Genomic DNA, 15,852 nt, shown 5'->3' with positions numbered 1-15,852 from the left:
AGGGAGAGCGCCGGCACAGGAGGTGAGTATAGGCTTTATTTTATTATTATTTATTAATTATTTATTTTATTTTGTAGCTCTTCCCACCTGACTCACCCTGTGGTGGGAGGAGCATCCTGCATATCTAGCTCCTCCTACCTAACTCACCCTGTGGTGGGAGGAGCAGCCTGCATATCTAGCTCCTCCCACCTGACTCACGCTGTGGTGGGAGGAGCAGACTCCATGTCACATAGTTTAGTCCTAGACACCCTGTGGATGGTCAGAATTTGCTCACTTACCGCTATAAGATGAACACCGGACAAAATGTTATAACAACTATACAATTTATTACATTCACAGCCTGTATTCTGCAGGCGCTGCGGTCACTGGGCCTCATAAAAGTACACGACAGCCAATCAGAGTCTGTGTCATTTCTCCAGCAAAGGTGAGAGAATGAATAGTAAGCTCTGATTGGCTGTGGCAGAGGGCACACTTTGGGGTAAGGCGCCCTCTGTTTTTTTTTTTAAGGCTCCTGCAGGATTAGTCTTCACTAAGTTTATTATCAGCGTTTTCACACCAATTAATGAATATAAAACATGTAACAGACAGTTCTTCAGTCACATGGGGCAGATTGTGGGCGCTGGCGACCATATTGCATCTGTGGCATCCGGCAGAGAGTGCAGCAGTCAGGAGACGCTGGCGCCATCTGTGCTGTTCTCCTCCGAGTCCGGGGCCTTCAGCTTCGAGAGGGCAGCGTGGACCCTGAACAGGGTGCGCGACTCCATGGAGTAATTCTTGTAATTGTTTCTATGGAAAAAATGGAAAAAACAAACACAAAAGGAAAACCAGGATTAGGGAAAGGACCATGAAATCTTGAAGTCTGACGTGAGGATGTCCTTCATAAATGTTCACAAAGCTCAGCACTTGTCAGGAACATGAGGTATTTGATTGTGTATTATCACGCACACTGAGCTCTGCTAAGTCCCTTAAAGCTGAGCCGACACACGCTGCGGGCCATTCCGACCCCCCCCCCCCCTTCTCTTCTGCCTGCTGGGAAGTGTGTAATTCAGAACCCTCACTAATTTATGGCTGTAGCTGCAGATAGCAGTCTCTGTGAAGGCTGCTCATTTCATCCCTCTCACCTAAGACTAGTTGGAACTGGTGTAAAGCCTTGAGTTTCTTTGTTCGATTAAAGTTATATATCGCGGCACCGATTTGGGCTAGAAAGATAAGAATTATATATTCCGGATGTCCATCGGTAGATCTAGCACCCACTGAAAGCGCGAGCATCTAAACGCAACGAGTGCAAAGTGCGGATTTCTCAGTAAACGGTTCAAGTAATTGCTCCGTATTTACACTTAAAAGAACGCCCCGACTTGGGGAACATCATGAGCATGGTGTCATACTTATGCGAGGATCACACAGCAAGTTCTGCATAAAAATAGTTAATATAGCTCTAAGCAAAGAGGAGGTTTCAGCTTCTAAGTGATGTCACCACAAGGGGAGTGCCTGGGTTTTGGGCTAAGGATATCTTAGTGATTCAGCATTCCAGCAGTGTCTTTGTGTCCACGATGTAGCTGATAGATAGATGGGTCATGCATTTTGTTGTGTGGATCCTACAAAGCCCACAAGCCAGCCATGATGATATGAAATGATCTGAACGCTTTGTAAGTGTTATTCAATTTTAATCCCATTTTATTTGTTATGTACACATGATTTTGTCTTCTTTATAGAATATTTTTATACTTTCTAAACATTGCCTACCTTTTCATGGAGTAAAATATATAATTTGCTAGCTTGTCTCTCTGTGCTCTATAGACAAAACTGTCGCTAAAGTGAATTACGCTGATTTGTGTTGGCTCCGGACCCGTTAACCTTTGGTTGAATCGGAGCTGGTGGCAGCATACTTTGTTCTGTGCAATTGGGAATCTTTGTAGCGATGGCAGCGTTGATTATTATTGTTCCCGCCTGTGTGGAAGTAGTTATAACGCCCTCGCTGCAGCGTGCCCAATCGCCAGTACATAGCAGGCAGCATTTCTGGTGACTAATTACCCTAGGTGCAGTACCTGATCTGACCTGAGGGTAAAGGGGGCGCCAGAGAGCTGCAAGTTCCAAACCGGAAGTGAGATATAGATAAATCCCCTTCAGAAGGAACCAGGGGCGACCAAACAACTCCGGTTCATGAAAAATTGGTGTGAGTAGCAAGGACGATAAAAGGTATCCTCCCAGGGATCCCTGAGATATTGGTGTGAACCGTGACAGCGCTTCATCAGGAGCTGCAGGCGGAAATAACTGTATAAAGGGGCAGCTCCCTACACAGCGAGCGCAATAACATAACAGCAATGGGGGCCAGATACAGAGCTACATACTTAGCACGTCGTAGGAATGGGATGGCGTCTTCTCCTCTGCGCTGCTGCATGTAAAGGAGACTCAGCTCCAGCAAGGAGTTGGGGACTAAATGGTGATCATACTTAATCTTCTTCTCACTGCGGAGAAAGAATCAAGATTATTATTAGTTTGTGTACAAGAGTATAACTACTATAATACTGCTCCTACGAATAAGAATATAACTACTATAATACTGCTCCTACGAATAAGAATATAACTACTATAATACTGCCCACTATGTACAAGAATATAACTACTATAATACTGCCCCCTATGTACAAGAATATAACTACTATAATACTGCCCTATGTACAAGAATATAACTACTATAATACTGCCCTATGTACAAGAATATAACTACTATAATACTGCTCCTACGAATAAGAATATAACTACTATAATACTGCTCCTACGAATAAGAATATAACTACTATAATACTGCCCACTATGTACAAGAATATAACTACTATAATACTGCCCTATGTACGTACAACAATATAACTACTATAATACTGCCCCCTATGTACAAGAATATAACTACTATAATACTGCCCTATGTACAACAATATAACTACCATAATACTGCTCCTATGAATAAGAATATAACTACTATAATACTGCCCCTATGTACAAGAATATAACTACTATAATACTGCTCCTATGTACAAGAATATAACTACTATAATACTGCCCCTATGTACAAGAATATAACTACTATAATACTGCTCCTATGTACAAGAATATAACTACTATAATACTGCTCCTATGTACAAGAATATAACTACTATAATACTGCCCCTATGTACAAGAATATAACTACTATAATACTGCTCCTATGTACAAGAATATAACTACTATAATACTACCCCTATGTATAAGAATATAACTACTATAATACTGCCCCCTATGTACAAGAATATAACTACTATAATACTGCCCCCTATGTACAAGAATATAACTACTATAATACTGCCCCCTATGTACAAGAATATAACTACTATAATACTGCCCCCTATGTACAAGAATATAACTACTATAATACTGCCCCCTATGTACAAGAATATAACTACTATAATACTGCCCCCTATGTACAAGAATATAACTACTATAATACTGCTCCTATGTACAAGAATATAACTACTATAATACTGCCCCTATGTACAAGAATATAACTACTATAATACTGCACCTATGTACAAGAATATAACTACTATAATACTGCCCCCTATGTACAAGAATATAACTACTATAATACTGCCCCCTATGTACAAGAATATAACTACTATAATACTGCCCCCTATGTAGAAGAATATAACTACTATAATACTGCCCCCTATGTACAAGAATATAACTACTATAATACTGCACCTATGTACAAGAATATAACTACTATAATACTGCCCCCTATGTACAAGAATATAACTACTATAATACTGCCCCCTATGTACAAGAATATAACTACTATAATACTGCTCCCTATGTACAAGAATATAACTACTATAATACTGCCCCCTATGTACAAGAATATAACTACTATAATACTGCTCCTATGTACAAGAATATAACTACTATAATACTGCCCCTATGTACAAGAATATAACTACTATAATACTGCCCCCTATGTACAAGAATATAACTACTATAATACTGCACCTATGTACAGGAATATAACTACTATAATACTGCCCCTATGTACAAGAATATAACTACTATAATACTGCCCCCTATGTACAAGAATATAACTACTATAATACTGCTCCCTATGTACAAGAATATAACTACTATAATACTGCCCCCTATGTACAAGAATATAACTACTATAATACTGCTCCTATGTACAAGAATATAACTACTATAATACTGCCCCTATGTACAAGAATATAACTACTATAATACTGCCCCCTATGTACAAGAATATAACTACTATAATACTGCTTCTATGTACAAGAATATAACTACTATAATACTGCCCCTATGTACAAGAATATAACTACTATAATACTGCCCCCTATGTACAAGAATATAACTACTATAATACTGCTCCTATGTACAAGAATATAACTACTATAATACTGCCCCTATGTACAAGAATATAACTACTATAATACTGCTCCTATGTACAAGAATATAACTACTATAATACTACCCCTATGTATAAGAATATAACTACTATAATACTGCCCCCTATGTACAAGAATATAACTACTATAATACTGCTCCTATGTACAAGAATATAACTACTATAATACTGCCCCTATGTACAAGAATATAACTACTATAATACTGCCCCTATGTACAAGAATATAACTGCTATAATACTGCTCCTACGTATAAGAATATCACTAGTAAAATCATCTCAGTATCACAGGAGATCACTATCCTGTCTGTGGCTGCAGCAGGAGCCTCTCCCCTCTACACCCCTTTTTTCCTGGCAGGATTTATAGGCGGTCGTATTCCCTGTGCACTACTATAATTCACTTCTACGTGTAGTTCTCCAGGAATTATTCACCTCTGGTAGATGTCGGTGAAGCACTGCTCCGCTTGCGTCAGCTTTCCCCGATGCTTCAGACATAAACCTTTCAGAAGTAATATGGAGCAGCGGTCGTCGTCCTGGTAGTCGTTGGCTGTAACGGGAAGACACGGAGTCATCTAGGATGTTGGGTCCTGATGCAGCTCACGGTTTGGCGGCGCGGCACTACAGCTGGCACATTACTCACCTGGCCCCTGTAGCAGGCGGTTCTCTGCCGCACAGATTGTAGTCAAGGCGTCTTCTGTCAGCTGGACGTCTTTACCGATCACGGAGAAGCCATTCCACAAGTACATCATCTCCTGGAGGACAGAAGAAAGCACAGGTCGCCAACGCTTAAAGGGACACACACAACATTCGTTACCACTTCCCTTTCCCAGGACGTACTGGTATGTCATGGAGAGGATACATTGGTATTGGGCTCTGGCGCCGAGCTCATGGTGGGTGCCGGCTGTGTTATACAGTTGGCACCTGCAGCGATCAGAGCCAGGTCCAATCGCTGCAGTCTGACTATTCGAACGCTGCTGTCAATCTATGTCCGACCTCGGTGGGGTCTCCTTTCTGGCGCCCATCGCCCCGTCTCTCCCACAGAGCGGTGGCGATCACAGGAGGCCTATGGGTTGCCATGTTGCCGCCACTTTGGTGCCCATGTGAAGCGCAGCCACAGGCTGGACTTCATTGAGGATTGTTATTTATTACATCTTTCTAGAATTCTGAAACGCTGCGCTATATCGTGCTAACAATCACAGATCAAATCCCGTAAGCACAAAAAAAAAAAGTTTAGAACAAAAAAATAAAAACTTTTAGTTCTCTCTCTTCTCCCACCTCTTTGCCCCTCGCCCCCAAATTCAAGAATACGAAAAGTAAACATTTGGTACTGCCGAGTCAGGAAAAGTCCGATCTATCGAAACGTAAAATGAACCTACAAAGAACCGCATTACAAAAAAAATCCAAAAATACCAAAATTCCTTTTTCATAACATTATATGGTGAAATGAATGGAGTCCACTAATACTATAACTGTAAAAAAATAAAAAATAAATCAAACATTAACAGTTATGGCTCTTGGAAGAAGGAAAAAGAAAAAAAAAAAAAAAAAGAAAGGGACGGATCTTTTATTCTCAATTAATTGGTAAAATATGTGTTCAGAGGAGACAGATCTACAAAATTTCTATCAGGAGATGACAGCTGGTGCTCATAAAATTCCATGGAGGGAAGGAGCTAGAGACCAACACAGCCCGCCAAAGGAGAGGGGAGGAGCTAGACAGAGACCGCCAGAGGAGAGGGGAAGAGCTAGAGACAGACACAACCCACCAGAAAGGGGAGGAACTAGACAGAAAGCCCACCAGAGGAGAGGGGAGGAGATAGAGACAGACAGCCCACCAGAGAGGGTAGGAGCTAGACAGTCAGGGGAGAGGGGAGGAACCAGACACAGTCAGGGGAGGAGCTAGACCCAGCCAGACAGAAGAGGGGATGAGCTAGACAGAGACCGCCAGAGGAGAGGGGAGGAGCTAGACAGACAGCCCGCCAGAGGAGAGGGGAGGAGCTAGAGACAGACAACCCGCCAGAGAGGGGAGGAGCTAGACAGAGCCCGCCAGAGAGGGGAGGAGCTAGAGACAGACAGCCCACCAGAGAGGGTAGGAGCTAGACAGACAGCCTGCCAGAGGAGAGGGGAGGAGCCAGACACAGCCATACAGAGGAGAGGAGCTATAGACAGACAGCCCACCAGAGAGGAGAGGAGCTAGACAGACAGCCAGAGGAGAGGGGAAGGAACCAGACACAGTCAGGAGAGAGGGGAGGAACTAGACCCAGCCAGAGGAGAGGAGCAAGACACAGCCAGACAGAGGAGGAGGAGGAGCTAGACGCAGCCAGACAGGAGAGGGGAGGGGCTAGACGCAGCCAGACAGGAGAGGGGAGGAGCTAGACGCAGCCAGACAGGAGAGGGGAGGAGCTAGACGCAGCCAGACAGGAGAGGGGAGGAGCTAGACGCAGCCAGACAGGAGAGGGGAGGCGCTAGACACAGCCAGACAGGAGTGGGGAGGAGCTAGACACAGCCAGACAGGAGAGGGGAGGAGCTAGACACAGCCAGACAGGAGAGGGGAGGAGCTAGACACAGCCAGACAGGAGAGGGGAGGAGCTAGACACAGCCAGACAGGAGAGGGGAGGAGCTAGACAGCCAGACAGGAGAGGGGAGGAGCTAGACGCAGCCATACAGAGGAGAGGGGAGGAGCTAGACACAGCCAGACAGGAGAGGGGAGGAGCTAGACGCAGCCATACAGAGGAGAGGGGAGGAGCTAGACCCAGACAGAAGAGAGGGGAGGAGCTAGATGCAGCCAGACAGAGAGGGGAGGAGATAGACGCAGCCATACAGAGAGGGGAGGAGCTAGACCCAGCCAGAGAGAAGGAGAGGGAAGCACCTAGACCCAGCCAGACGAGAGGGGAGGATCCAGACACAGTCAGAGGAGAGGAGCCAGACAGTCAGAGGAGTGGGGAGGAGCCAGAGACAGACAACCCGCCAGAGAGGGGAGGAGCTAGACAGAGCCCGCCAGAGAGGGGAGGAGCTAGACAGACAGCCTGCCAGAGGAGAGGGGAGGAGCCAGACACAGTCAGGGGAGAGGGGAGGAACCAGACATAGTCAGGGGAGAGGGGAGGAGCTAGACGCAGCCAGACAGGAGGGGAGGAGCTAGACACAGCCATACAGAGGAGAGGAGCTATAGACAGACAGCCCACCAGAGAGGAGAGGAGCTAGACAGACAGCCAGAGGAGAGGGGAAGGAACCAGACACAGTCAGGGGAGAGGGGAGGAACTAGACCCAGCCAGAGGAGAGGAGCAAGACACAGCCAGACAGAGGAGGAGGAGGAGCTAGACGCAGCCAGACAGGAGAGGGGAGGAGCTAGACGCAGCCAGACAGGAGAGGGGAGGAGCTAGACACAGCCAGACAGGAGAGGGGAGGAGCTAGACGCAGCCAGACAGGAGAGGGGAGGCGCTAGACACAGCCAGACAGGAGTGGGGAGGAGCTAGACACAGCCAGACAGGAGTGGGGAGGAGCTAGACACAGCCAGACAGGAGAGGGGAGGAGCTAGACACAGCCAGACAGGAGAGGGGAGGAGCTAGACACAGCCAGACAGGAGAGGGGAGGAGCTAGACAGCCAGACAGGAGAGGGGAGGAGCTAGACGCAGCCATACAGAGGAGAGGGGAGGAGCTAGACACAGCCAGACAGGAGAGGGGAGGAGCTAGACGCAGCCATACAGAGGAGAGGGGAGGAGCTAGACCCAGACAGAAGAGAGGGGAGGAGCTAGATGCAGCCAGACAGAGAGGGGAGGAGATAGACGCAGCCATACAGAGAGGGGAGGAGCTAGACCCAGCCAGAGAGAAGGAGAGGGAAGCACCTAGACCCAGCCAGACGAGAGGGGAGGATCCAGACACAGTCAGAGGAGAGGAGCCAGACAGTCAGAGGAGTGGGGAGGAGCCAGACACAGATATTCCGCTGCATGTTCACCTTAACGGTTACAGTTCTGGACAGAACTTTGAGCACCAACGGTCATCTCTCATCTCAGTGATGGGAAGGTCTCATCACTGAATACAACTTTTCTTTCACCCAGGATTTAACAGTGATTGATCGGTCCAGAAGGAGAAAGAAGCAGATTTCTCTGATAAAATATATTACATTCTTCTACTTTCACCATTTATAAAAAAATATATATATTAACACGGCGGTTACTTTGGAACACCAGGTCTATCGTGGTCGGATTTTGATCCCATTTTCCTTGTGCTGCTCCCCCTGAGTTTTCCTTTTATTTTTTAAATCCGTCATAAGGTTTCAGAGATATGGGCCTTTTTAGTTACTACTACTTTTCAGGATCTTCGCAGGGGGCGTGGCTCACATGGTGATTATGCAAATAAGCCTAAAGATACACCCCCGAGGAACCAGGTAAGCCACACCCCCTTAGTGGACAACATGAAAAATTTGCATAATTGTCTCATCATTTAGGGCCCCAATATCTCTGGAAAAGTACGAAAGAGGAAAAACTGCCCACTTTTGACTTGGTGATGGGTATTGATTAAGGGTTTAAAAAAAATATATATCTTTGTGGGCGAGCTGTCAGTGCCGACAAGTGTTGGAGTATGTGGCACAAGGACGCCCGTCCTGGCTACTTGTGAGAGGAAGGTGGTGGATCATCAGAGACGCAGCCCATTGGTCCTGCTCCGCACGATACCAGCATTGTGTATGAAGGGGGCTGGCTGATTACTTTAACAGCTAAGCCAGCCCCCTTTCGCATTTCTTATTGAGGGAAAGCAATATTCCTAAACATATCACTGACATCGGGACTAATCACAATAGCGATGTACCCACCAGAGCAGGAACCGGTAGGCAGACAGGATCCTTGGCCTGGTACCTCCTTGCCTTCCGGATCACGTACTTTTCAGTGGGGGGAGATTTTCCAGCTATTTTCTGTTTTAATGAAGGCACAAGTCTGCGGATGACAGAAGGTGAGCGGTTACTGGCTCCTCACATGTCTCTGGAGAAAGGGGGCGCTAGAGAGTCCGTACCGGAACAACTCCACCTCACTCTCATCGAAAGGCCGAGGCTCATCAGGAGGGAGCATGCTGAGAAAGGCCGCCTTCATGTACATGTACATGGCCTGGGGGAAGCAGAGAAGACCACGTCATCAGTGTCCTGAGAACAGACTAGTGAGCGCAGCTCTGGAGTATAATACAGGATCAGTAATGTGATGTATGTACACAGTGACTGCACCAGCAGAATAGTGAGTGCAGCTCTGGAGTATAATACAGGATGTAACTCAGGATCAGTAATGTAATGTATGTACACAGTGACTCCACCAGCAGAATAGTGAGTGCAGCTCTGGGGTATAATACAGGATGTAACTCACGATCAGTAATGTAATGTATGTACACAGTGACTGCACCAGCATAATAGTGAGTGCAGCTCTGGGGTATAATACAGGATGTAACTCACGATCAGTAATGTAATGTATGTACACAGTGACTCCACCAGCAGAATAGTGAGTGCAGCTCTGGGGTATAATACAGGATGTAACTCACGATCAGTAATGTAATGTATGTACACAGTGACTGCACCAGCATAATAGTGAGTGCAGCTCTGGAGTATAATGCAGGATGTAACTCAGGATCAGTAATGTAATGTATGTACACAGTGATTGCACCAGCAGAATAGTGAGTGCAGCTCTGGGGTATAATACAGGATGTAACTCAGGATCAGTAATGTAATGTATGTACACAGTGACTGCACCAGCAGAATAGTGAGTGCAGCTCTGGAGTATAATACAGGATGTAGCTCAGGATCAGTAATGTAATGTATGTACACAGACTGCACCAGCAGAATAGTGAGCGCAGCTCTGGAGTATAATACAGGATGTAACTCAGGATCAGTAATGTAATGTATGTACACAGTGACTGCACCAGCAGAATAGTGAGCGCAGCTCTGGAGTATAATACAGGGTGTAACTCAGGATCAGTAATGTAATGTATGTACACAGGGACTGCACCAGCAGAATAGTGAGCGCAGCTCTGGAGTATAATACAGGATGTAACTCAGGATCAGTAATGTAACGTATGTACACAGTGACTGCACCAGCAGAATAGTGAGCGCAGCTCTGGAGTATAATACAGGATGTAACTCAGGATCAGTAATGTAATGTATGTACACAGTGACTGCACCAGCAGAATAGTGAGTGCAGCTCTGGGGTATAATACAGGATGTAACTCAGGATCAGTAATGTAATGTATGTACACAGTGAATGCACCAGCAGAATAGTGAGCGCAGCTCTGGAGTATAATACAGGATGTAACTCAGGATCAGTAATGTATGTACACAGTGACTGCACCAGCAGAATAGTGAGTGCAGCTCTGGAGTATAATACAGGATGTAGCTCAGGATCAGTAATGTAATGTATGTACACAGTGACTGCACCAGCAGAATAGTGAGTTCAGCTCTGGAGTATAATACAGGATGTAGCTCAGGATCAGTAATGTAATGTATGTACACAGTGAGTGCACCAGCAGAATAGTGAGTTCAGCTCTGGAGTATAATACAGGATGTAACTCAGGATTAGTAATGTAATGTATGTACACAGTGACTGCACCAGCAGAATAGTGAGTGCAGCTCTGGGGTATAATACAGGATGTAACTCAGGATCAGTAATGTAATGTATGTACACAGTGAATGCACCAGCAGAATAGTGAGCGCAGCTCTGGAGTATAATACAGGATGTAACTCAGGATCAGTAATGTATGTACACAGTGACTGCACCAGCAGAATAGTGAGTGCAGCTCTGGGGTATAATACAGGATGTAGCTCAGGATCAGTAATGTAATGTATGTACACAGTGACTGCACCAGCAGAATAGTGAGTGCAGCTCTGGGGTATAATACAGGATGTAGCTCAGGATCAGTAATGTAATGTATGTACACAGTGAATGCACCAGCAGAATAGTGAGCGCAGCTCTGGAGTATAATACAGGATGTAACTCAGGATCAGTAATGTATGTACACAGTGACTGCACCAGCAGAATAGTGAGTGCAGCTCTGGGGTATAATACAGGATGTAGCTCAGGATCAGTAATGTAATGTATGTACACAGTGACTGCACCAGCAGAATAGTGAGTGCAGCTCTGGGGTATAATACAGGATGTAGCTCAGGATCAGTAATGTAATGTATGTACACAGTGACTGCACCAGCAGAATAGTGAGTTCAGCTCTGGAGTATAATACAGGATGTAGCTCAGGATCAGTAATGTAATGTATGTACACAGTGAGTGCACCAGCAGAATAGTGAGTTCAGCTCTGGAGTATAATACAGGATGTAACTCAGGATTAGTAATGTAATGTATGTACACAGTGACTGCACCAGCAGAATAGTGAGTGCAGCTCTGGGGTATAATACAGGATGTAGCTCAGGATCAGTAATGTAATGTATGTACACAGTGACTGCACCAGCAGAATAGTGAGTGCAGCTCTGGAGTATAATACAGGATGTAGCTCAGGATCACTACAGGATAAGTCCTGATTTTCTACCAGTATCTACTTATAGACATTGGCAGTTGCTCCCTTACAGTTGAGCAGCGGAAGGGAAGAGTTATATAAGCGGCAGGTGAAACAGAGGGGTGAGGATTAGAGGACGGGTCTGCGGCACCTTTGACCACCGGTTTTCTTTGCTCAGCAGATCGGCATAGAAGTACGCCATCTTCCACATCCCCTTGTAGGCGAAGCACCACATCAGCTCCCAGTAACACATGTGGTGGAACTGCTTCCAGGACTGCTGGGCCGAGCACCCGGCCTCATACCAGTGGATGGCCTGGGACGGGGCGAGAAGGAGAGAAGGAACGCTGGTGTGAGCCGGACTCATAAGCTGCAGTGAAGTCGAGGTTTCCCCTCCGGGTCTCACCTGATCAATGTTGCCTTTAATTTCCTCAATCCTTCCGGCGAAAAAAAGAAAGATGGCGCTCTGCGATGGAAGAGACGATGCCTTGGTTAATAGTCTAGTACTACAGCCTATGATAATGGTAGGATACACCGTACATCGTTACACAAGGATTGTGCAGTCCCATGTAAGAGCCAGTTGTCATACAATAACTGAACACTCAGAGCTGCTGCATCGCTGCGCTGTCCTAACGACTCAACACGGGAACAGCAGATACCGACTTTAATAGCCACTTTCTTTTGGAATTATTGCAGTTTCTATACTGACCACTAGATGTCAGTACACACATTTGTCACCAGGTCAAAAGATTTCAGGTTTTGCTCACATTTGATTCCCACTGATCCATTGACTTTTCCCGTTTTTATTTGTTTGCTTTTTTTTTTTTCTTTCTGTCATAATTCCAGAGATAGGCGCCTTTTTCTTTAATGATAGTTTTTCCGGCATTTACAATGGGGCGTGGCTCACAGGGTGATGAATGGAGCAATCTAAAGACCCACCCCCGAGGATCTGAGCCACACCCCCTTGAAAAGACCATATAAAATCAGCTCTAAACAAAAAGACCCCTACTCCGAAAGCAAATGGGGGATATAGGAGGAAAAAAAAACAGCACATCCTGGGGATTAACAGGAATAAAATAAGAGGAAACACTGGCCTCAGAGAACCTTTTACCACTTTACAAGGTTATTGTGAAGGTAGGGGGAAGGAGGTGAGCTGTGACATCACCTATTGTGAATGGTGGATCCTGTGTTATCTACTGTATATAGAGGTGATATCAGTCATTGTACAGGAGGAGGAGGTGAGCTGGGATATCACCTATTGTGAATGGTGGATCCTGTGTTATCTACTGTATATAGAGGTGTTATCAGTCATTGTACAGGAGGAGGAGGTGAGCTGTGATATCACCTATTGTGAATGGTGGATCCTGTGTTATCTACTGTATATAGAGGTGTTATCAGTCATTGTACAGGAGGAGGAGGTGAGCTGTGACATCACCTATTGTGAATGGTGGATCCTGTGTTATCTACTGTATATAGAGGTGATATCAGTCATTGTACAGGAGGAGGAGGTGAGCTGTGACATCACCTATTGTGAATGGTGGATCCTGTGCCATCTACTGTATATAGAGGTGTTATCAGTCATTGTACAGGAGGAGGAGGTGAGCTGTGACATCACCTATTGTGAATGGTGGATCCTGTGCCATCTACTGTATATAGAGGTGTTATCAGTCATTGTTATCCTGACAGTGATCATAATGAGACTAATGAAAAGTCTTTTGCAAAGATCAGGAAGGGTGAACCTAGTATTAGGTTTGGCTGCGTACTTAGTGGCCATTTCTGTATAAAAAGCCCCTGTGGCCACAGCTCAGGAATATCAATGGAGTATCTATAGGGGTGTAGAGGATGAGGTCACAAAGCCCCAAGGTCCTAAGACCTCCTGCCAGGAGACAGTGGCACCATACATGATAAGTGTAGGTTTGGAGCTGGCACTGATCCTCCAGAAGCTGAAGGACATCATGTAAGAGCTGGTGAGGACTTTATAGGTAGGACAGTGTCATATTTCTCACGATTCCTCCTCAGAACATCCGTCCTCACCTTAGGATATCGGCTGAGATACGGCTGAAGAAGGGAATCTGCTTCTCTGACGTCTTCCTCGCCGATTCCTATAAGACATGAGGAAGACCCCTAAGACGGTGCACACCACGTTCTTGGAGTGCAAATGGTGAGAGACATTCAGCTGATATCTACAGAAGATCTCCGGACTGTGAGGTGGGCTTCTTCTGGGTGCCACCTCGTACAGCCTAGTCCAAAATGGCTGTTTATGGGCTTTCATTGGCTACCCCACCCAAGCTGTGGTCACACTGGTCTCCTTTCCATCAGCCTTACACCTGTACCCACCTTACAAGGTCCACCAATTGGGGAAAGTGATCGCCAACCTGAGATTTCCCATCATTTCATTTAACTAACAATTTGGGGACAGTTTACGGCCTAAAAGTATTTTAAGGAGGCCAATTGTAAGGTCTACATTAATTTGGGGGTTCGGTCTATAGTCCACAGTTAATCTGGGAGCTCTATAACTAACTGGGGGGGAGGTGGGGCAAGCCTGGTTCTACAACTAACAAGGGGGCCCAAGCCTGGTTCTACAACTAACAAGGGGGCCCAAGCCTGGCTCTACAACTAACAAGGGGGCCCAAGCCTGGCTCTACAACTAACTGGGGGGGAGGGGGAGCAAGCCTGGTTCTACAACTAACCAGGGGGCCCAAGCCTGGTTCTACAACTAACCAGGGGGCCCAAGCCTGGTTCTACAACTAACAAGGGGGCCCAAGCCTGGTTCTACAACTAACCAGGGGGCCCAAGCCTGGCTCTACAACTAACCAGGGGGCCCAAGCCTGGTTCTACAACTAACAAGGGGGCCCAAGCCTGGTTCTACAACTAACAAGGGGGCCCAAGCCTGGCTCTACAACTAACAAGGGGGCCCAAGCCTGGCTCTACAACTAACCAGGGGCCCAAGCCTGGCTCTACAACTAACCAGGGGGCCCAAGCCTGGCTCTACAACTAACCAGGGGGCCCAAGCCTGGTTCTACAACTAACAAGGGGGCCCAAGCCTGGCTCTACAACTAACAAGGGGGCCCAAGCCTGGCTCTACAACTAACAAGGGGGCCCAAGCCTGGCTCTACAACTAACAAGGGGGCCCAAGCCTGGCTCTACAACTAACAAGGGGGCCCAAGCCTGGCTCTACAACTAACAAGGGGGCCCAAGCCTGGCTCTACAACTAACAAGGGGGCCCAAGCCTGGCTCTACAACTAACAAGGGGGCCCAAGCCTGGCTCTACAACTAACCAGGGGGCATAAGCCTGGCTCTACAACTAACGGGGGGAGAGGGTGTTGCCTGGCTCTACAACTAACAGGGGTGAAACCCTTTCTCTACAACTAACCGTTGGGGGGGGGGCATTCCTGGCTCTACAACTGACCGGGGGGGGGGTGCATGCTTGGCTCTACAACTAACGGGGGAAAAGGGGGGGCAAGCCTGGCTCTACAACTAACGGGGGAAAAGGTGGGGCAAGCCTGGCTCTACAACTTACCCGGGGGAGGGGGGGGGGGGGGGAGGATTGCGAGCCTGGCTCTAAAATTAACCAGAAGACCACATACCCGGAAGCTGCAAGGAGGAGACTCACCCAAGATGAAGCTCAGGAAGGTGTAGTAACACAGCAGGAGCATGGTGCAGAGCAGGGAGCGCAGGTTAGAAGACGTGGCCCCTTCTTGGAGCTGGGACAGGCCGTATTCCTGAGGGGTGATTGATTATTCAAGGTAAGACCACCGTAGACACTGCAGACCTCATGTGGCCACAATGTCTGTTGCCATTAGCCCAGTTCCCCCTCCATTACAGCCCTATAACATTATATAGAGACCTTATCTCCAGAGAAGCCGGCAAACTCCAGAATCTTCAGAATCCGGGGAGGGAAAAGGGACAACGTCTAAGGGGAAAGAGGTAAGTCAGTG

General features: G+C 46.5%; 1 protein-coding gene across 4 annotated transcripts in view; it reads right to left on the bottom strand.

Moving 5' to 3' along the window:
• Positions 1-306: 306 nt before the first annotated feature.
• The window catches only part of LOC138677210 (tetratricopeptide repeat protein 39A-like), a 42,173-nt gene continuing 26,627 nt past the window's right edge, over positions 307-15,852 (bottom strand). For 2 of the 4 annotated variants that reach the window (XM_069767168.1, XM_069767165.1), the window contains exons 8-18: positions 15,762-15,827; positions 15,528-15,636; positions 13,949-14,016; positions 12,321-12,380; positions 12,069-12,230; positions 9,446-9,537; positions 9,249-9,369; positions 5,085-5,196; positions 4,877-4,991; positions 2,349-2,465; positions 307-786 (exon numbers count right to left, since the gene is read on the bottom strand). In XM_069767168.1, the coding sequence (XP_069623269.1) occupies positions 666-786; positions 2,349-2,465; positions 4,877-4,991; positions 5,085-5,196; positions 9,249-9,369; positions 9,446-9,537; positions 12,069-12,230; positions 12,321-12,380; positions 13,949-14,016; positions 15,528-15,636; positions 15,762-15,827 (1,143 nt within the window). In that variant the 3' untranslated portion in view covers positions 307-665. The remainder of the gene's footprint in view (positions 787-2,348; positions 2,466-4,876; positions 4,992-5,084; positions 5,197-9,248; positions 9,370-9,445; positions 9,538-12,068; positions 12,231-12,320; positions 12,381-13,948; positions 14,017-15,527; positions 15,637-15,761; positions 15,828-15,852) is intronic. The other 2 variants (XM_069767167.1, XM_069767166.1) reach the window with 1 other exon arrangement.

Source organism: Ranitomeya imitator, chromosome 4 (assembly GCF_032444005.1).
Source record: "Ranitomeya imitator isolate aRanImi1 chromosome 4, aRanImi1.pri, whole genome shotgun sequence".
NCBI lineage: Eukaryota > Metazoa > Chordata > Amphibia > Anura > Dendrobatidae > Ranitomeya > Ranitomeya imitator.
The sequence above is the reverse complement of the archived record's forward strand: the minus strand, read 5'-3'. Positions and strand labels throughout refer to the sequence as shown.